This window comes from Dermacentor andersoni, chromosome 3 (assembly GCF_023375885.2).
Source record: "Dermacentor andersoni chromosome 3, qqDerAnde1_hic_scaffold, whole genome shotgun sequence".
Lineage (NCBI taxonomy): Eukaryota > Metazoa > Arthropoda > Arachnida > Ixodida > Ixodidae > Dermacentor > Dermacentor andersoni.
The window spans coordinates 168060025-168082750 of NC_092816.1; the positions used below are offsets into that span (position 1 = coordinate 168060025).

The window sequence follows — 22726 nt, forward strand, 5'->3', positions numbered from 1 at the left end:
TTAATCACCACAAACCAAATCAATACATGCGGGCGTACATTCGAAGCCAAAAGACTGCATCGAAAGTCATAGTGAGCCTTGCAATAGCGTCGAGAATGTGCTAACTTCTGGTGGAGCTCAAAACACACCCTGAATAAAGTCGCTTTTATGTCACAGGCCAGCTGCAGATGCGTGCATTTCACCGCAAGACGATACTATATGAAACAAAGAGAGCACATTCGAAAAAAGAAAGTCAAACAACGCGCTAAAAACCACGCAGAGCATGAACACCCACTTTTTCGAAGCGGAAGGCGTGAACTAGGCTCAAAATAAGAGGTTGTGAGTAGCCGTGGCCCTTACTTCACTAAGCCGTGCGTTCTTTGCCATTTCCTCGAAGTCAGCCCGCCCGATCCTGCGAATCCACACTTCTTTTTGCGTTGCGCCCGCCGGACGGCAAAGCAAAAAGCTTTTTGCCCTCGCTGTGTCTGTTGCGGCAACCGAAGGCGCAGCAGCATGGCATCGCAATTAAGTTCTCGGCCCTGCACATCCTATTAAGCTAACGCACTCTGTCAGTCCACCTGCCGTACTTTCGTCGCGCAGGCCCAACAATGGAGGTCGGCGCGCGCTGGAAAGAAAAAATATACAAAAGCTCGGCGCCTGCTCCGCGCTGGAAAGAAAAAAAATATACAAAAGCGCGGCGCCCGCTTCCACGTGACACAGATTGGCCAATGGGGGAGCGGGGGAGGCTGGGGCGACAGGAAGCGTGGAGGAGGTCGCGCCAGGGTGAGCGGGGTGTCGGAAAGATCTAAGAATGGCGCTACTTTTGAAAAATTGAGGGGCTTTATTCGGCCGCTGGGCTCTATGGGAGTGTCCGCTCTTGTTGTATTCCTTTCTCTATGCTCACCGAGTGCGGCACCAGGGGGCAGCGCGCGCTGCGCGTCCGTTAGGAGTGGCAGACGGAGCTGCACATGTGTAGTCAGCCGGAATTTTTCGTGTCGTGTTGTAAAAGTTGTTAATTTGCCGTAAATATATCTTGATTTGTACTCAAGAGTGAAGCAAGACTCCAAGGAAGAGAGATTGACGCATCGGGAGCGAAGAACAGAAACGATAGATGGTTACGCTGCTTGGGTCTCGGCACGTTCGATTTGGCAAAGTTCCGAATTTGTCGCTGTGTTTTGTACGCTTGTGCGCTCGTCATTTGCCGTCATCGCGCGGAGATATTTGCGCTGGATGTCTTTCACTTCGTGTACAAAACTCCGCACGCTGCGGCATCGAAGAAGTTGTCCTGTGTTTGGGTGCACGTATGCGCTTGGACACGGATATATCCTGCTTGCTCTCAACGGGTGTTCAACAGTCTACGCGTACTCGTAACTTGCTCATGATGTAAGCCCATTTTAATCTTATTTGGTTTGCATAACGTAGGTGTTAAGGTGATGTGTGGTAAGCAGGTGTCGCGAACAGAAATATTGTTTTAAAAGACCACTATGCAACGTCTTAGGGCAAAACTGACGCATGAATGGGGAAAGGGATCACCCTATCTTTTCAGATCGATTCCAGTCGTGGCTCGATCGCAATTTCCGTGAGGTACTTCTAACCTTTCGCTCACTCGCGTTAAAAGCGTAGAATAAAACTGCGTTCAGTTGCGCACTTGTATTGAAGCTTGTATTGGCTTGAGAGCATACTGTATCCGATACAAGAACTTCTGTTAAAATACGGAAATAAACGTTGGAGGCAATAGCTGTCGCTCACTACCTGTGATCGTTACTTTCTTGCTTGGGTGCACGATTTAATTGTGACCAGAAAAAAAAAGTTCTTTGCTCTGGCTGCTTTGCTGTGTTTCCTCGGTGCAACTTTTTGCAGTGCAGCAAGACGTGTTGCTTCGAATGATGTCTGGGCAGTCAAGGCATTCGTGTCAGTAAGCAAGCAGTAAACGGGGTATCAGTGCGAAAAAAATTGGACATACAAGAGAAGCGAATGGTATCATCATTGACTCTTTTATTTTACGAATAATTCAGTTGTATTACTAAAGCGGAGAGTGGATATGCATGAAAGTCAGATTGTATTGATACTCAGCAAAAACAAGGTAACTTATCATTACTAATCAATCCTTTTCTTTTACTGAAAGGCAAGTTGCTGTTGTGCTGGAGCTGATAAGAGGTCTGCTGCCTGCAATGGGTCCATCTCTCTCAAGTTATCGCAGTATTGTAGCTCTCAAAGTGAGTGGATTTTTTTTTCTCTTAGCTATTTGCCACCTGAATCATGACTGCCACCTGCCACCTGAATCAAGCTGTGTAGGTGGTCACTGTTAGTGACATTGGAGTGCTGGTGGACAAGCACTCCTTTATGATTGCAACGCATATGACAGAGTGTAGCTGTGGCAGTATGCGAAGGTGTTAATCTATAAGCCAAATTAGGTTCTTTGAGGTAATATGTTAATATATTGATGACATTGGATTGTGGTCTAGCAGGCAAAAATGCTAAACAAGGAGAAGTAATTTTAATTTGCACTTGGTAAGATGTGCAAGCAATTCAGGCTGTTACACATGAAATGGGACATTTGTAGATGTCTTCTACAATGCTGCAGTCCTGAATAGCTTCAGAGTTTAGTGATACCACTATAATTTCTCTGTAAAGCATGCAGCACAGTTTAGCATTGGGGGAGGCTGGCATCAACAGGCGTCTACTTACTTAGTTAAATGGGGTTTAATGGCGCAAAAGCGGCTAAGGCTATGCAGCGCCAAACATGAGGTGTTTTAAAATCCAGTTAATGAAGGAAAAGGCTTTGTTAATAATCTATATTTTATGTAAAAATCCAGTGTCGTCTAGAAATTTACGAACGTCACATAATGGGACTAGCGGATCATCACCTAAAATTAGAGCAGGGTGTAAAGGTATGCGTAGTTGATATAATTTGTGCAAAAGTGTTCGTCTGTGTGTTTCAGTCTGCGTACATGTGAGTAATATGTGCATAACTGTTTGTGGCTGTTGACATTTCTCGCATGTTGTTGTGTCTTCTTTCGTAAGTAAGTAATTGTGTGTGAGGTGTGTGTGCCCAATGCGTAGCCGGCATAAAACTACTTCGATGAACCGCTTCTGATAATAGCATGACTTCCACTCGCCAACTATGGGTTTCGTGAGATGTAGTTTGTTGTCAGCACAATGGTCCCATTCGCGTTGCCATTTCACCGTTAAGGCTTTTCTAATCGCGCGGATGCTATCTTTGTATGGAAGTGTTGTGTTTGTTATCTCTTTGTTCGCTGCCATCGATGCATATCTATCGGCTGCTTCGTTACCCGGTATCCCAACATGACTTATACCCAGCAGAAGTGGATTGATCTCCCATATTTGTTAAGTGCGACCGTGTTTAGTATGTCCCCTAACAGGGGTTCACACTCAGATTTTAGGTTTAGAGCCTTCAGTGTACTTAAGGAATCAGTGTAAATGACTGTTTTTGTGCTTGCCAGTGATAATCTTTTTCACTACAACCCATACAGCGTAAACTTCAGCAGTGAAAACAGAGGCATGTTTTGGTAGACGAATACTTCTTTCCCAATTTTCTGTTACGGCCCCTACACCCACGTGTTGTTTTGTTTTGGACCCATCAGTGTAGAATTGCATGTGATTTTGATATTGGTCCTGAAGAGCACGGACTTCCTGTATAATGTGGTCGTGAGGAGTGTCTCTTTTCCTTAAATGTGTTAATGTCCAGTCGCACAACTGCGTGAATCGTACCACGGGCCAACCGTTCTGGTTTCTTGGCAACCTGGAGGACTTCGTGGGGAATTTCATAATCCCGACACTATTGCTCACACCGCAGTACAAGTGGCCTAATCATGTTTGGTTTATTTGTGTAGTGTAAGCGTGAGTTGCACTGTGTGACGATGTTGTAGCATATGTGTTGCGGTGATGACTGAATTCTGAGTACGTAAGCAAATGTGAGGAATGCTCTGCGCTGCTGTAATGAGGGTTCGTTACATTCAACATACAAACTTTGAATAGGTGACGTCTACTTACCGTGAAGTTCAAATGAGGTGTTAACTGTTAGAGTGACTATATATAATTTATGGTTTAATTCTAATCTTGTATGCGGCAGACATAGTTTACCCACTCCGTTAAACAATAGAGATGTAATATGCAAGTATTACCCATTCATTTATGCCATTTGGACAATGGCAGAAATGCATGGGCAATACTTGTGTACATAGACATTACATCACTATTGTTTAACCAAGTGGTGCCCCTGCATGCTAAATTTTACAGGGCTATTATTAAGTAATGTCAACTTTTGTTGTAACATTAAGGCACCTTTTATATTATTACAGATTACCACCATTGTGTACCATCATAGTGTGATATTTACACTAAATGTATTTGACTTTGCTATAAAACCCTGCACAGTGGTGCATCATGAAATTTTTTTCTATAGTTTCTGGCCTCAGAATGCACTTCACGTTATATTCTTGTTTGCAACAAAACTATAATGCAGGTTTCTCTCCTTATATTTTGTGGCACTTCAAGCTGCGGCGAGCTAAACCACTGGGCAGCAATACTGGAATCGCTACTGCGTGTGGAGCTGTCTTCAAACACACACAAGGAATACATAATTGCTTTTTTAGCGCAAAACAATGGACACAAGAAAGACGACAGAACAAGGCGCTACTCTGAACTGACATAACTTTATTGCGTCCCTCCTTTGTAGACAGCAGAATCTAGAAGAACATGCGCTGTGAACACCATGTGCAGGAACCACCAACATCTGATCACAAGAGCACACTCATACGACAGAATCCAAAAAAACCATATTGAGCACTGTACAAGGTTAAAGAAAGCACACTAATGCACTGTGACCCCAATGACTGTATGAAGAAAGCTTCCGATAACTCTCTGGTGGTGGTATCACGGCTCTTTTTCAAAATCGTAGTATCACGAAACATTGCGAACATAAGCGATCCATACCAACAGGCACAGGTTCCCATTTGGCTCAACATTGTAAAATATGGAAGTGCAAAGCCATGTTTCATGATGCTATGATTTTGAAAAAGTGCTGTGATACCACCGCCCGAGAGTTATCGGAAGCTTTCTTCATACAGTCATTGGGGTCACAGTGCATTAGTGTGCCTTCTTTAACCTTGTGCAGTGCTCAATATGGTTTCTTGGATCCCGTCGCATGAGTGCGCTCTTGTGATCGGTTGTTGGTGGTCCCTGCACATGGTGCTCACTGCACATGTTCTTCTAGATTCTACTATCTATAAAGGAGTGACGCAATAAAGTGATGTCAGTTGAGAGTAGCGCCTTGTGCTGGTCGTCTTTTTTGTGTCCATTGTTTTGCGCTAAACAAAGTATTTATGGATTCGCACCAACTAGCCCGCCAATGCATTGTGTTGAACGCAAAGAAATGCTGCTTTGCCTTCTTTGACTGTGTTGCGGGCACTTCTGAAGTACTGTCTGTCCAATAACCTTGGTGGCATGGAAGTGCCGTCCACTTCTATGCGTTGCTTTCTGTTTCATTGTGGCATCACATCACATTATATTCATAATGTGTATGTACGTTTTCTAAGAGACCCATATTCCTATCCTTTTGTTATATTGGCTGTCGCATTATTTATGTGCAAATGACCAGTGCTCCAAGTTCCATTTTATCACAAAGTAAACTACTGGTACCTAAACAGTTCTGTATATCAGAAAACCGAAGCCGAACTACCGAACACTATCAAGCAGCAGCCTTAGTACAGTGTCAAGTAGTCAGATTTTATTGGTTACGCAGAGGCGCACAGCGTACCTCTTTATTACTTGCTGAACAATTAAGCTGTGTGAAAACTGAGTATTTATGTAGCTTCAACCACATGCTATTGGCCATTGTTCCTGCCCTCAGCCAATGTGGAAGATTATCATGGCATTTCTTTTTTTAACTCTTTTTCCTTACTACAGTAAGATTACTGCATGTGTAAGTAGGAAACGGATCACATAAGCAATCAAAAGCCAATAATGTTGAAACTTGGAACATTGATTGTACAGTTTGAAGACCCAGAATAAGTAGAAATACACCATAAATGATTGACGATTAACTTTTACTTGACACAGGGCTAGAGCATACAGTAATCATACTGTATGCTCATACGGTGTCACATCAATTTAAATTTTAGTGTAGCTTTACAGTGTACGCTTCTATTGTTGCATTCTGTCAGAGGGATGGTAATGTTTCGCGTGTCTAGCAACTAGACTGTCTATATACAGTAGTAAAAATGTGCGAACTGTATTTTTTAATGATTTGATAGAATGTGTAGAACAATAAAGCCATACAATCAACGCACAGTGATGTGACTTTCTCTGCACATGTTGCAGGTTCAAAAAAGTATAGTGGAAGCTGTTGCCAAGGTTCCGACCAGAAGAGACAGCCAGTATAAAAGGGTCCACACCACTTATCTCTACTACAGGGGATGGACAGCACATCGAGCACCCTCGACTGAAGCCAACCTTGTCCCGGAAGTTGGTGCTTCACAACTTCGCGGCAGCACTTCGTTTGCACGGGCGTGTGGCATTTCTTCCCCTAACATGCCTGCCTGATGTGCCATAAACTACCCAAGCAGTGTTTCGAGGTGTCCAGAATTCTTCCATTGCAGTGTCTATAGTGTAGCTAACATAAGTGGCGTGCAATGGAAACACTGCTAAATCAGAAAAAAAACTTGATGTAAGAGAACACTATCGTATACGGGTTCAGATTGTCATAAAAGCGCTTACCAGACTTGTAGAGACCTCCTAAAATGTGAAAAACCACAAAGTGTTTTGGCAGCAATATTATCTGATCGCACGCACTAGTTAGTCCACCATATGCCCTGCTTCCAGGACAAGCGCCTGCATGACACCGCATTTCCACTGGCTTCACCTGCATCCGGTGCGGTGTGCTGCATCCAGCAAAACATTAGAAATCACTGGTGCACAGTGTTTTCTGTCCCCTTTCTCGACACCTACTGAACACTTGGTAAACTCTTTCCAAAGCAAAAAAACAGAGGGAAAGGGCTCTGAACACATTGCATTTTAAAGTGGCTGGTACTGGGTAACGCAAGTACTGTGGCATTGTAGATTTGCACCAGGCAACCTGGGCGCCCAAAAAGGCTGCTTTTTACTTGCAAATGGCCAACGTATTGTGAGCATGTTGAAGTTCTTTTTTATTCTCATCGCCTATTTAGCTAGTGGAGACAGCTTTCACAACTGGAGAAGAAGCCTTGGAAGCATGAAACACTTCACAAAACCAGCTTCAATATATCGTGTCTGCATCATAATTTCATGGCTGCATGAGTGAACCCTCTGGTTAACATGTAAGAGTGTTCATGATGTTTGTCATGCATTATCCACTTTATTTACAGGTCAACCCTATCTTGAGATTTAAGCTGATGTTGCGTTTAGAGAAATTATGGCCGAGAGCCAGCTTTTGAGAATACAGATTGAGCTCGACAGATTAAACGCCAGAACAAGTTGTTGAGGATTTCAGATCAAGAATCTTCAAAGGCCAGTTCATTTAGTGGTGTTAATATTCTGCTCAAAGTTGTTGATTGTTACGTTCTTATGGTGCCCAAGCATTGCGGTAACAACTTCACTTGGAGTACATAGCAAGGGTGTATTCGACGTAAGCTGCTGGCTTTTTTCTGTGTTTTCAAAAACTGGTTTCTTGTTCAGTTTAAATTTTCAAATTTCGCATTGTTTATTAGGTGTTGTGTCCTGTTTCCTTTTCCTGCAGCTTCTTAGTTAAACATCTGAGTAGTGAACACAACTTGACCTTTTGCTTGATTTTCTAGATTACACGCCCTCGATGCAAAACAATTTCACTTCAAAACTGCTTGTACCGTGCTGAAAGAATAACCTCAAGCAGCCATAGCCACCAATGACACGCAAGAGATGATTATGAAAATTGTAATATTGCTTTTTGATCTACAGGGTGTCTTAACTATCGTGCACCAAGATTTAGAAATATGTAAATGCGATGTAACTAGACAAAATGAAGGTAATGTTGTTTGCCGTCGCTTGGAGATACTCTGATTATATTTTGCATTCTGCCTAATTACATAATTCTTAATTAGTTAATAAATATCTCAAATAATTAAATAAAATGTGTCAATGAAAAGTTGGAGAGCAATATGAAAGCCTCCTTATACACTTTTTTGTTACTGTTACTCATTTTGTGCTACATAAAAGTGTTTTTCCAAGGAATAAGCCTGCGAATACACAAAGTGTCTTGAGTGGCCAGTCATGTGTCAGTTTTGTGGTGCAAAGCCACGAATACACCTTAAATGGGTTCTTTTAAGAAAAAGACTTGGCTCAGAAAATTATCCTTCTTTTGCAACCTGTGGAGACAAGGTTTCTTTGACATGGCCATGGCCCTCAAGGAAGATGCCGAGGCCACAGGCAGTTCCTCCAGTGACCGTGAAAAGGTCCCCTGGGGCAGAAGTCTAATTTGGCACCCCTACCTTTCTCCTGCAGCTTTTCTGTCTACTTAGCTAACCAGGTGGGTCAATGATGGCAAAGGGAAAAAAGAATCAACAGCTTCAAACGTAGAACTTGTCAAGGTCAACGCATTTTTGGTGTGAAGTTTTCCCCTTATTATTTATCAAAAAACGGGTAATAAGTATATGATATGGTCTTCATACGGACACCTCTTTCCCACAGAGAATTAGCAGTAAAAAAAGCAGCTTATGAAGGCTTGAATATTAGCTAGGATGATGTGGCATAGATAGGATAATGATTATGAATGTTTCTGGTAAAGGTAGTGGTAGTAGAGTGAATAATCAGTTTATATATAGATTAAAAGACATGTCGTTCCAATGCCAGAATTTTAAATCATCCCAAATAATTCTTGCGTTTGATAGTCTATGCGCATTGAGTGACAGCGCTTCTTGATGCTTGCTTCTAGCTGACATCATTCTTATGCTGCATAATTCACCTGTTTAAATTCCCTATTTCTCCCGTTCAAGCAACTTTACATTCATCATAGCATACCTTGTATATGAGTTCCAGAAACTTGCTGATGAGATTAGGGGGCGGCGTGCGCCCCAGGCTTAGATATGCATTCAAGAGCCCAATATCTTGCAAATGTTAGAAATACTCCTGCTAAGCAAGTTCTTGGTGTCATACAAGGTTATTTGCGAATATGAATTTGCCTAAATTTAGAAAACAGTCAATCTCAAGCATGTCAAGCAATATCACTGACAGTACACACACATTCCAACGGAACTAAATACAAATAAATATAGCACCAAATGCAGAATCATTGGCATGATGCCATTCTTTCAGTGGAATAAAATCTGTCCCGCGTTGTAAATCTGGAATCCTTTATAATCCAGACTACTAAATGCCTCATGAGGGCTGTGACGTAAAGTATGCGTGTATTTATTCTTCGTTTTTTTACTTTAAGACCCGATAATGCTTAAACAGCAGTGAAAGAACTGAGATCACGGTACTTAATACCTTATATTGCTCCAGAAATCCGTTTTTCTGCCGATCGCAGCATTTGACACTAACAATTTTTGACAGAAAATGTGAGACAGAAGGCACATATTACTTAAGGTGGTGCTATTCACTTCGATTGTTTGGAAGCAAAACTCATAATGTACATGTTATGGCCCTACGTGTCATTGCCTTTGAACAACAAAAAGGTAGGGGGTTTGCGTTTTGCAAAACTGCATGGAGGTTTTTACTGTGTGCAATTAAAATTAGAAACCTTCACAGCTGATACTAAATGCATTCTCCACAGCTTTAGGTTATACAGGTGCACTACTTTACACAGAACACACTCTTTTACCTCATCACTGCCCACACTCTTAGGCAAAGTTACACCCTTTGGAGTGCCCCTTCTGCCACACAACGATAATCGTCATCTGCCTTGTTGCGTTTCCTTTCTTTAACGCTGCGAGCACTGTACTTTCCAGTAACGAACGGCATGCGCGTTATCAGCATGATAGCATTCCCGAAAGGAAAGTAGCGGGCGTGGCGTTTTAAAGAAAGGAAACACATCAAGGCAGATAATGATTATTGTTGTGTGGCAGAAGGGGCACTCCAAAGGGTGTAACTGCCTAGGAGTGCAGGTGGTGATTCAGATTCTTCAAAGGTGTTTCATTGTATGGGATGGCACATCGCTCTTCACTTATTTGCAGAATATTGCAATCCAATTGTGTCATATGAGATGAATCCATTAGAGAGCTTTAACATGCCCTAAATTTATTACAGCTCTGTACTGGTAAACTGGCAGCAGCTTGCAGTGCTTGTTGAAAAACAATTGTAACTGCCATATTATATGTAACTGCTAGTGCACAGGCATCGGCAGCAGCAATGGTTAGGGTACACTTGTTTCTTCTGTTCTAGGGTATGCATCCTCCACGAGAAAGTAGTTTTTTTCGTCTTCCTCTTCTACCACATTGGAATGTGAAATGGGTGTAATTTGTAGAGTGTACTCTTGCATAAACTTCATGAGCATTTATTCTTGTCTGTGCCACAGATCATTGTTGCTACCATTATAAAAGCAGTTTACAGCACCCGTAGGGAACAATCTGTGAATCTTTAACGAACAGTAAGGATAATGAATAACCGAATAATTTTTAGTAATTTTCAACAAATTTGGCACTCTTTGCTTTCCACTGTGGTGTTTTTCAAACTGTAATGTTGGCACAAGGTTTGTCTGCAGGATGTCATTTTGTGTGAATGAGTGCACTTGTGCGCATAACACCTCATCGTCAACAATCTGTTGCACAGAATGTCATTAGCTTTCGTATGCATTGGTCACTATCGGCTGCTCCTTTGTTAGTTGGAATGTAGCATTTATGTAAAGCACATTTGATGTTCTAACAAAAAGCATTGTGCCCTCTTATCTTCTAATTCTCCTACTTGATGCCTAGTGCTATAATAGCATGGTTGACACCATGAGAGTCAGTGTGGTGTATAATTGTGTCTGGTGGGGTGGGGGGGGGTTTACATTAACTTAAGCAACTTTTCCAGACGACTTGAATCAATATTGTGGAATGCTGTTTTTTTTTTTTTTCAATCACTGTTACCAAGTTTCACTTTGGTTGTGGCAACAAGTTTAATGTAGTTCGCTAGCACTCCTGCCAACACATATAATGTGCAGGCATCTGTGTTGAAAAAAAGACCAGCTAATGGTTTGCGAGGAGCTAAGGTCCATTTAGACCATTAAATTTTGAGCTTACACCGGTGGAAATAACTGGTGAATGAAAGCACACCCAGGAGAACTGACCATAATATTTTCTTTCCATATAATAATGCTGAAGCTTTGAACTGCATATGAACTGACTTGTTTAAAAATGACCCATTTCCTTGTTCAAGTAAGACAAAGGTTCCACAGAAAGACAGAAACTTGAAGCCGTCAACAGCACCATGAATATAAACAGCGCTCGACGTTTTGCTGTCTTGCACCTGGTTATCATATTGTCCATCCCATTTTTTTCCCACAGGCTGTTCTTTACTGTTTTATGGTCATACCCAGTTTAATTTTAATGTCCCTATTTTTTAATATTTCGTTAATATATATTTTCTTCATCGGCTTTTAACAAAATATATATTCGTAATGTGCCTTCATTTACCATTTACAGTGATCTTAACCAGATGCATCTTGATACAAAATTTATTTTCTTAATTCTTCGTTTTCCTTTTCCAAAAGTGCAAACTGTTTATCTTGATACCTATTTTGTCTTCTCGGAAGATTAGGTCTACTCGATTAATGACTGCTTACATGTGTACATCATTTTCTGTTTTGGTCACCCCTACTCTTTGCAAGAACTGACAGTAGTGCTCATACCCGCTCCATCACAATCACCACTGCTAAGCACACCCTTCCTTCCTTTATTTTAACACTTTCGCTTCTCTTGACCTATTATATGCACCAGTTTCTTCTCCCCCAATGAGGCTAGAGGCCAGTGAGCTATGCACAATCCAAAACAACACAGCCAAGGAAAACATTTGCTACCCTAATGACAAGCACCTATGTCGAAATGTTGGCTATAGCAACATCCCTTGTTCCAACAATGTTGGTCTACTTACATGTTTTTCTAACACAGAAGTTACTGCTTTGTCGTGTTCTGTGATTATACTTTTTTGCCGCTTTCTTTAGGATGGATATTCACGAATACTATTTGTTTCTCCTAACAGCAGCAAGTTTATCCTTGCAAGCATTTCGGGTCAAGAACAACTTTCACCAGGAAGAAGTGCAAGACGAGTAATTGAAGAAAATAAAGTTGCTTCTGTGATCTAAGAACTTGAGGACTGAAATGTTGCACCTTTGTGTATATATGCTATGCAGTGCATTCATATCACAAAGTGCAAAGTGTTTTATCTCTGCAGCCATGTCAGTGTGTTGGCAAGACAATTTTCTCAATGGTGACCTGCTGCTTTGTCTATGAGCTGCCTTCATGACATTTGCATTAAAGGCGATGTACTATCTTGGACAAAAGTACCCTGGAAGTGCGAGCGTTGACCAAATTGCATTTCTGTTCAAGACCGCTGAAAACAGTGGGTCACGTATGCACATTCTGAACGCAGATGGTAGCACGGCTGATCCCAGCAAATAGTGCACCATAAAATTCGGTCGACTCTCGCACGTCCTGGCCAATTTTGTCCCCGACGGTACATTCTTCGAACAATGGATATGCTCTGCAAGATAAAATACGGGACGCACCTGTACTTTAACGGATATAGTACAGATTTAGCATACGGAGTCTTTCGTTTTCTGAATACGGCAAGCACCTGTATTTTAACGGTTATAGTACAAATTCAGCATACAGTGTGTTCCGTTTTCTGAATACGAGAAGCACCGTACTTTAACGGTTATAGTACAGATTCAGAATACAGAGTCTTCCGTTTTCTAGATACAGAAGCACTCGTATCTTGTATTACGGTCTCTCTTTTACAGTTGTCCGTTCTACGGAAATGACCGTTCTTAATTTACGGAAGAGTGTTCGGTCACAAATTACCAGCAAATTTTCTGTAAAGTAAGGCAAATTTTTTTTACAGTGTATGTGGACCCCTGAATGGCGAACTGCACCTCCGCTGTGGGTCAGCCCCGTATTGCACTCTCTTGGTTTTTATTTTTTTCTACACGCGGACCCAGCAGTGGGGAAAGTAGCCATTAACAGCTTCCCTGTAAGAAAATTGGGGGGGGGGGGGGGGGAACTCTACAATGCGGGATTCTGACAGTGCGTAACATTCTTTGTAATAATGAATTATGAAGCCTTTACTGTGTCCCTGAAACTAAGGCTGCTGCAATTTAAGGGATATGCAACTGCAAAGAATACGACGCACACAATGACGATCTACCCAGCAAACTTATGTTTACTGCCATTCTTGTGTTTCGTAAATAAAATGAAATTTGGGCAGGAATTGCCCACTGGGGAATTGTCATATAGTGCACAGTGTTGTAGAGATGATGATCTCTGTGACCATTACCAATGAAGATTATACTGTACCTTTGAAACCAACACAGGCGTAATTTAAGAGATAAGCAACTGCAAAAGAATACCACGCCTACTATGAGGATCTCCCCAGCACGCACATTTACTGGGGAGATCGCGGCGCATATTCCACGCAGTTAGATCGGTCTTTGAAAGATAACGTAATTATTCCTTGCGCTCTCAATAGTGTAATTTACCGGGTATACACGGCTATCCATGCCACGAAGCTACCAAAACAAAACACATTTTTTTTGTGGTAACACCCAGTACCCGTTTAGGTGAATTGCGGTGAACCGCGTGGGAAGTGGGACACGTACCAGCTTCCAGAAGGACACCCGCGCCAATTCGTGCAGCAGGGCGAGCGGGGCCGACGCCGGCATGATGACGTTAGACGAGGCGCCCACGATCACCGGAATCGCGTAATACGTGGGGTGCACGTGCTGTACCTCTGCCTGCGGAGAGGCCGAGCAAAGAGTCTGCGTGAATGGCAGGATCACACAGAGGTACACACATTCTTGATCGGAAAGCATTATGCGTCCACTTCCTTTCTTTTTATCTCTCTATACATGTTTTTGTTTTTGCTTTTGTTCATGTGAACAGCCGATGAACCAACGGCACAAAAAAAGTGGACGCCATCAGGCAAACCACTGTCGCTGTCATGCGTCGTCGTTTGCTATTACTCCGAGTTTCTGACCATCTTTTATTGTTTCTGTCTCTTTCTTTTTCGCACTGATGCATTGTCGCGTCGCAGGCACGTACCCAGGGGGGGGCCCGGGGGGGCCCGGGCCCCCCCCCGAAATCAAGTGGCATACCCCCCCCCCCCCCTTCCCCACCTACGCCACCCCACCTCACACATTCCTAAAGCGCCGCCAGATCAATGTTGATACTTGGCAGCTGTTCATCGGTCAGCATTATGCTGCCTTTTTCACTCCTTTTAGATGGTGGTAGTTATCGGCATCTCTTGTAATGTGAAGGACAGTTTTCTCATAGATTCCGCACCCGTGCGATTAACTCGAGATGCGTTCAGTTGTCACCATCTATTCAACCGTCACGCGCATAGCTGTTGCTTTTGTTAGTTCAACCTTCGTTGTTTAGGCTGATCTTGGGACCAGGAGAGGGATGCGGCTGTTACTCAGCTGGTCTGTACTCTCATGGAACGAGTTGCGGCCGGAGAAAACGCCAATTGCGTTTAACTTTTCCCTTTACTTCATTATTTCCTCGAGTTACGGCTCGCCGCTACGCTGGCAGATGCCCGGAAACATATACACGTGATATGGGTTAGATAAGGTGGGAAATGAAATAATGTGCAAGAGCATCCATCATGAAACCCTGCAATAACCCTTAAACCCATAAGCAAGATGACTGTCGCCCGTTACGTCGTCTGTTTTTCCCTAATTGTATAGCACTTTTCGTGCAAAATTGGCAACTGCAAACAAAATATCGCAAGGAGTTGAGAAATTAAGCGATCTACTAAGGGAGAGAGCCAGGGCAACAACTAAACTGCAAGCAAAAGCGAATAATAAAAAAAGTTAACCGTTGTTTATGAGAATATTTATGCATCAACATCTTTTTATTTAAAAAGGAAGTAGAGAAAAGGCCGCCAGAAGTGGAAAACAATTACTTGTTTTGAATGACGCTTCCACAGTTATCGGTCGAACCGCCTCACGTAGCCACTTCTCTGCTGTGCTTATGTGGGTGTTTTTCTAACCTATCGCGGTGAGCACAGTACGTCTAGAATCGCAGAGTCCTGCGCTCTACGCGGTTGTATGGGACTGGCGGCCGCACAGCGTTACGCAATTCGCGGAACTGTCAAAACTGATCAACAAGGCGAAAATAACTGATATTCGAAACTATAACATGAGAAAAACTGAAGAAGCCGTAAAAAATGAACGCAGCCTAAAATCAGTAAAGAAGAAACCTGGCATAGGATAAACCATGATGTATGCACTAAAAGATAAGAAGGATAATATCATCAGCATTCTCGAAGATATAGTAAAAGCAGCGGAAAAATTCTAAGCTGACCTGTATACAGTACCCATAGGAGTCACGATACCTCACTTAGAAACAGTAATGAACAGGATACAGAAACCCTCCTATAACTAGCGATGAGGTCAGAAGGGCCCTGCAAGACATGAAACGATGAAGAGCGGGAGGAGAAGGTGGAATAACAGTCAATTTAATCAACGATGGAGGAGACAATGCTTGGAAAACTGGCGGCTCTTTATACGAAGTGTCTATCGACTGCAAGGGTCCCAGAAAACTGGAAGAATGCAGACATTATACTAATCCACAAAAAAGGAGACGTTAAAGAATTGAAAAATTATGGGACCATTAGCTTGCTCCCAGTATTATATAAAATATTTACCAAAATAATATCCAATAGAATAAGGGCAACACTGGATTTTGTCAACCAAGGGAACAGGCTGGCTTAATGAAGAGATACCTTACTGTGGATCACATCCATGTCATCAATCAGGTTATCGCGAAATCTGCAGAGTACAATAAGCCTCTCTATGTAGCTTATATAGATTACGAAAAGGCATTTGATTCAGTAGAGATGCCAGCAATCGTAGAGGCACTACGTAATCAAGGAGTATAGAACGCTTACCTAAAAAGCTTGGAAAATATTGCTACATGCGTGTGGTATTTGTTTGTTTGAACGAGGCGCGTAGGCGCCATCACTCCAGAAAAGAGGAGGAAGAACGAACTGGGCTCGCGCTGTGAATCTAACCGGTCAGCGCTGCAACCGTTGTTGTAAATATAATCTGTAAATAGTTTCTCGTCTTACTGACTCGTCCTTCGCGTAAGAATATCTACAGAGGTTCTACAGCTACCTTAATTCTACACAAGAAAAGCAGGGAGATACCTATAGAGAAGGGGGTCAGACAGGGAGACACAATTTCTCCAAAGCTATTCACTGCGTGCTTAGAAGAATTCAAGCTATTAAACTGGGAAGGCTTAGGAGTAAATATCGACGGCAAATATCTCGGCAACCTTCAGTTTGCCGATGACATTGTTCTATTCAACAACAATGCAGACGAGTTAAAACAAATGATTGGAGACCTTAACAGAGAGAGTCTAAGAGTGGGGTTGAATATTAATATGCAGAAGATGAAGATAATGATAAATAGCCGGGCAAAGGAACAAGAGATCAGGATCGCCACTCGGCCACTAGAGACTGTGAAGGAGTACGTTTACCTAGGTCAATTAATCACAGGGAACCCTGATCATGAGAAAGAAATTCACAGAAGAATAAAAATAGGTTGGATCGCATACGGCAGACATTGCCAGCTCCTGACTGGAAGCTTACCATTATTATTGAAAAGTAAGGTGTGCAATCAGTGCATTTTGCCAGTGCTGACATATGGGGCAGAGACTTGAGAGCAAGTTAAGGACCTCGCAAAGAGCGATCGAACGAAGATTGCTAGGCATAACGTTAAGAGAGAAAGAGAGCGGTTTGGATCAGAGAGCGAACGGGTATTGTTAAGAATGGCCATACGGGGCGGCAACGTGCCAGCTTTCAGCCCGCTGCACGTGTTCCAAGCCCACCAGTCGGGGCGTCCTTCCGAGAGCTGCGGTCGGCAGGCAGCCACGTGGCGCGCGATCAACTCAGGAAATTGGTACTTGGCCGCACCACCCGAGACGGAGCACAGTTCTACGAAGCCCTCGGTCGTCGACTCCGGAGCCTTTGTGTGTATGGGCTCGAACGTGTGTGCCTTTGTGTGGGTGAGCCCTCATCCTCCAAGTCGGCACACCTCATCCTCCAATTCGGCACACCTCATCCTCCAAGTCGGCACACCCCATCCTCCAAAAAGGCGGGGCATCTTGAATGACGTCGAACTATGACGTCGAGCAAGGGCTTATAAGCAGCGTTTGCCGGCTGCTAGGGTGTGCTCGTGTAGTGGTCGTGTCGTGCTCGTTGTCGGGAGCTGAGTGCTCTGTCATGCTAGAAATGAACTAGTGAGCTGTGTGCTCGTAATCTGTTTGCTGTATGTTAGTCTTGCGTGCTCCATATGGGAGTCGCGCTAGTCTGCCAATGTATCCTGCTTAAACTGTTAATATGTAAATAAATCCTGTTCACCGAGTTCCTGTCTACGACCTTCATCTCCTTCAAATGGTGGCAGCGGCGAGATAGTCCGACGACTCCTACATCTGGTCGACAGCGGTAGGACCGTCCGACAAATCTTACTTCTGGTCGACAGCGGTAGGACCGTCCGACGAATCTAATAGTATAGACAATTCTAATTGACATCAAGAGGAAAAAATGCAGCTGGGCAGGTCATGTAATGCGCCGGTTAGATAACCGTTGGACAATTAGGGTTACAGAATGGGTTCCAAGAGAAGGGAAACGCAATCGAGGATGACAAAACACTAGGTGGAGCGATGAAATTAGGAAATTCGCGGGCGCTAGTTGGAATCAGTTGGCGCAGGACAGGGGTAATTGGAGATCGCAGGGAGAGGCCTTCGTCCTGCAGTGCACATAAAACAGGCTGATGATGATGATGATGATGATGATGATGATGATGATGATGGAGGTGGTGGGCCCCCCCCCGAAAAAAAATCCTGGGTACGTGCCTGTCGCGTCGCCTTTCGGAGCCTCTAGTATGATTCCGTCAATATGTTTATCGTTTGCTTATTTTATTTTCCATAAACATATAAAAAATGCGTGTGATCAAGAAAGATGTGTGGCCGACCTGAGCTAATTCCGTCGAGAACGGCATGTTCGCACGTCCTCCGTCAACTCGCTCGATCCTTTTACGGTTGGTATCACATCCACTCGAGGAACAAAAGCTCCACCGACATGGCTGGCGAATTTCCGAGATATGGTTGTGCCTGAGCAAGACGAAGGCAAGGACATGGATACAAAGGATGCGAAAGGAGACTACAGGACGAGGACAAACGGTCCGTCTAGCTATGTCGTGAGGTGCCTCCTTCGTCCGCACTGCTCGACATCGCGGCTTTATTGGTGCGCGTGGTGGGTGACTGCACGGCTCGCGATCATGCTATACACCTGGGGCAGTGCTATCACATACCGATGGTCTCTTCGTAATTGAATTATTTCACGAAGAGCAGTGGGAGGCATGGTGGGCTATCACTGTCTCTCTCTCTCTCTCGCCCCCTCCCTCTTGTTTTTTTTTTTTTTTGCGAGGAGCACGCTTTCCTCAAAGCGTGCCGCAAATCTCGGAGACCATGGTATAACTAACCCACGTGGTCTAACTCATAGCGTGTATTACTAAAATTACTAGAGGTAACTTTAGCGCTGAGATCATTCAGCTTGTGTGGAAATGATAGTTACTACACGAAAATTTGTTTGATTTTCGTGCTTATGCCTTCAGACTTTTTTGTGGCTTTGTTCACTTTACACTTCATTTTTCTGGGTTGGCCTAAATTTTGAAGCAATGCTATTTTTTTCAACGCACAAATAATGCAAAAAGTATCTGAGACCGCAGACATGATCACTGCAAATCATGTCATTTTTTAGACAAACTTTAATTTAGATAATCATCTTGCAAAGTCAGAAAGCCTTTTGACGCCAGATAGAACAAGTCTAGACGACTCGATCAACTAGCCTCCATTCTTGTGCTGCCTGAACCTTGAACCATACTTGAAGGTCTCACTAGCGCCAATGTTACCTCTAGTAATTTTTATAAGAAACTCTACAGTCGAAGCATATACTCGTATAGTTGCCCTTCAGTCCGCTTGGACTGCTACTATACCGGCATCCCTTGCGGCAGCGGTGGCGTAGGGAAACTTGTGGCGAGATGAATCTATATCAAGTTTAAAGATGCATGCAGCTATAATGCAGCCCTGATTTCACAAATAGTGCACTGCCGCATGACCCCTGAGACAGATTCCCCTTAACCCGTGCTCGTCGCCGGGTGTGCCCAGACGTGTAGATGACGGTCTCGTGATCGCTGCATTCCACTCACGATGTTCACCACGACTGGCGCCATGACTTGGACGAGCACCTGCTGGCCCGCGGTTTCGGCCATCACCGAGCTGGCGATGGCCAGCAGGACTTGCGTCTCGAGCGCTGTGCACTCCTCCCAGAAGGAAGTGGACAGCAGCTTGAAGACCTCGTGTGGGATATTGTAGACCTGAGGAGGTTTCATCAATAGTTCTGTCGCCATTGATATTCCTTACACATCCGCCAATCAGAGATGAGAATGAGCCTCCATTAGCTTGACCATTAGTTCAAAGGCTTTCTTCTTTTTCGCATGCTCCCTAAAAGGAAATAAAAGGCCATCTTATTTGTATCTTCCAGGCCTCGCGCAGCATGCCGGAAGTGGACTACCTGCTACAAGTGCAATGTATTATTACATTGTATTACAGTTATTACTGATGAGTGCGGACGAGCCTGTGAGTGATGGACTAAAGCCGACAGTAAACTTAAGAGATGTTCTGCAGGTTAACTTCCCCACCTAGACAAGGTGTAGAATGGTGCAGCGCCATACAACCGCGGTGCCACGGCGAGGTTAGCGCGCAGCTTACAATGTTGGCATTACAACTCGAAAGCTGTTAAAAAATGCAGCAGATGCAACGAGTTGGCATCTATATACAGCGCAGCTTAGTGCGCGTGCATAAAGAGCCGAAACATGAGTTTGTGTTTATCGAATGTCCGTACCAATTGACACAGAAGGCTTTATTCAGGCTGCCGCGGACGTACGAAGGCAAGCCTTCTGGTTGTTTTTTTTTTTTTTTTTGGTGCTCCGCACGGCCTGCGCCGCCGCCTGCGCCAACATTACTAGACAACGTTATAGACGTTGGCTTGCGCGGTTGCACGGAGGCGAGCGCCATCTGGTCGTGGAACGCAGCGGCGCGCTTCCTGCTCTGTGATTGGTTGGCCTATTCGGCTAGAGGACAGCTACGGCGCAGTACTCTCGGTCACAAAAACCCGGAAAAGCTCGCAAAGAAAAATCTTGGCCTTTAAAAGCTAAGCACAGGCGATCGGTTGAGAGGCTCGGCAGCTTAACTGGTATGAACTTACAAATTCTTGCGTAAACTTCGTCGGTTCTTTACGTCCTTGATTGTGCTAACGCTATGCAGCAATCAAGTGTCCCTTAACAATTAGCACGTTTATCTACTTGCAAGGAATACTCTTTAATTCACATCTTCGGGGCGTCGAAGTTGTCCCCGGGAGACTGCTTGAGCTATAAATCGCGAGAAAAATCGTCAGAATAACCAGAAAGCACCACAAAGCGACGACACGGCAGCGCTTCTACCAGATAGCGAAGAATGCGTCGTCATAGGTCGCCGACACCGGCGTAGTGGCCGCCGCGGCTTGCGTCTCGGTGGCGCAATTACGGGATGAAGAGTGCAAGTGGTGGGCACGGCCGAGATTCTGGCATCCTGCATTGCTTGCAGTACTTCTCCCTGGGTGTTGCTAGCGCTATGCCAGCGGTTAACGATAAGCAATACAGTTTCAAGAGATCAGCACCCAGCTATACACGCAGGAAACGTTGCGTTCAACAAACCACATTAATGAACAAGAAATACTTAAGAGGAAGCTTTAGATCGGGTGTTCCTATCTAAATACATGTAAAAGGAGAATTCGTTTTTCTCGGCAGACACTGCACCAAATTTGACGGGGTTTGCTGCATTTAAAAGAAAGCTTAAAATCTAGTGACTTTTGGTTTCGAATTTTCGATTTAGGTCGTCAAGTTTTTATAAAAATTTGGCAAAAATCGCAATTTTCAGAAAACGAAACTATCTAGTTTACAACTCCGTAACTCAGCAAGAAAAAATGATATCGCAATTCTGTGAATTGTACCTGATAGCACATCTAAAGCGGACAAAATTGATATGTTACAGATGAACCTCAAAAAATGGAGTAATGTGTAATTACAACTTTTGCAGAACCTTTGTAAACAACGTAACAAATTCACGTAATATGTAAACTGACATACCAAATTTGTCCGCTTTGAATGGTCTAATGGATGCCGTTTACAGAATCGCCATATCTGTTCTTGATGCAGAGCTATTAGCTTGTAAACTTCGTGCTTCTATTTTTTTTAATCGTCTGAATTTTTGAAAATTCTTTTAACAAAATTCAAGCCCTAAATCGAAATTCCGCTTCCAACAGTCACTAGAATTTAACTTTCTCTCTCAAATGCAACAAATTTCATTAAAATCGGTCCAGGGGTTATCTCAGAAAAACGTTTTTGCGTTTTTACATGTATTTGAATAGGCCGCGCCGGAGTTGGGCCCGAGCTAAAGCTTCCTCTTAAGGCGAATGCGTGGCATCTCCGTCTGTCTGTCTGTCTGTCTGTGCGTGCATGTGCGTGCATCTGTGTGCGTGCATCTGTGTGCGTGCATCTGTGTGCGTGCGCGCGCGCGCGCGCGTGTGTGTGTTTGTGTGTGTGTGTGTGTGTGTGTGTGTGTGTGTGTGTGTGTGTGTGTGTGTGTGTGTGTGTGTGTGTGTGTGTGTGTGTGTGTGTGTGTGTGTGTGTGTGTGTGTGTGTGTGTGTGTGTGTTTACAGTTAGTGTTAACGTAGGGGTTACTGAGCGGGAAAAATGTCAGTGCATTACAGCACAAATACTATGGAGACGTGGAAGCGCGAGAGGCTTATGGCAACCGCGAGTCAAGCGCTACGCCAAGCAACTGACTTTTCGATGCTTCATTTTAAACATACACCGTGAGCTGCCCATGTTCATCTATGAACTATGCACTGTCTCATACCAAGCGGTCGCGGCCCTTCAAATGTCTCGTATAGTGTCTTACCCCCCGCCACATCGATTCCAAGTTGACTCACTCGACGCAACACTCGGGCAATCGTCGACGAGGCGCCCTCACGTGCTCACGCTTCACCTTTCTGAGCATCATCAACTCTCCCCTGCTTCATCTGTTCCCGCGAACATCCGCCTATTAAGCGGACGCCCCGGCGCTGCATAACGGCTGCCTCCTGGACATTATTGCGTGAAATGGACTCGAGGTGGCGCGGATGTGCTTTGCCGATGACGTGAAATTCCGCGTGCGAACACTTGCGTGCTATATCTCTCCCCGTCGCATGGCTCCATCGCTGTGGCGTCGTATGTGATGGGGAAAACGCGAACTGCACGCGAGCGTTTCTGAGCGTAACGGGTTCACCTACTCAAGGAAACTGCTCTCGGCTTTCCTGCATTATAAATCCTTGTCGCCAATACATTGCAATCAGTTACGAACCAGTTGCAGAGAATGCGTTTCCCTCGGTCGATAGACAATTTGATTATACCAATAAAGAAGCCGATCCCGTAATAAAAATCTCACCGATGATTACGATACTCCTTAATGCGAAATTTGAGCGGAGCCCTATGCGTGA

General features: G+C 44.0%; 1 protein-coding gene across 1 annotated transcript in view; it reads right to left on the minus strand.

Moving 5' to 3' along the window:
* Positions 1-20678, minus strand: part of LOC129383079 (uncharacterized) — a 28173-nt gene extending 7495 nt beyond the window's left edge. Inside the window, exons 1-2 of the mRNA XM_055067331.2 lie at positions 19358-20678; positions 13745-13879 (exon numbers count right to left, since the gene is read on the minus strand). Coding sequence (XP_054923306.1) covers positions 13745-13879; positions 19358-19558 — 336 coding nt within the window. The 5' untranslated portion in view covers positions 19559-20678. The remainder of the gene's footprint in view (positions 1-13744; positions 13880-19357) is intronic.
* Positions 20679-22726: the final 2048 nt, after the last annotated feature.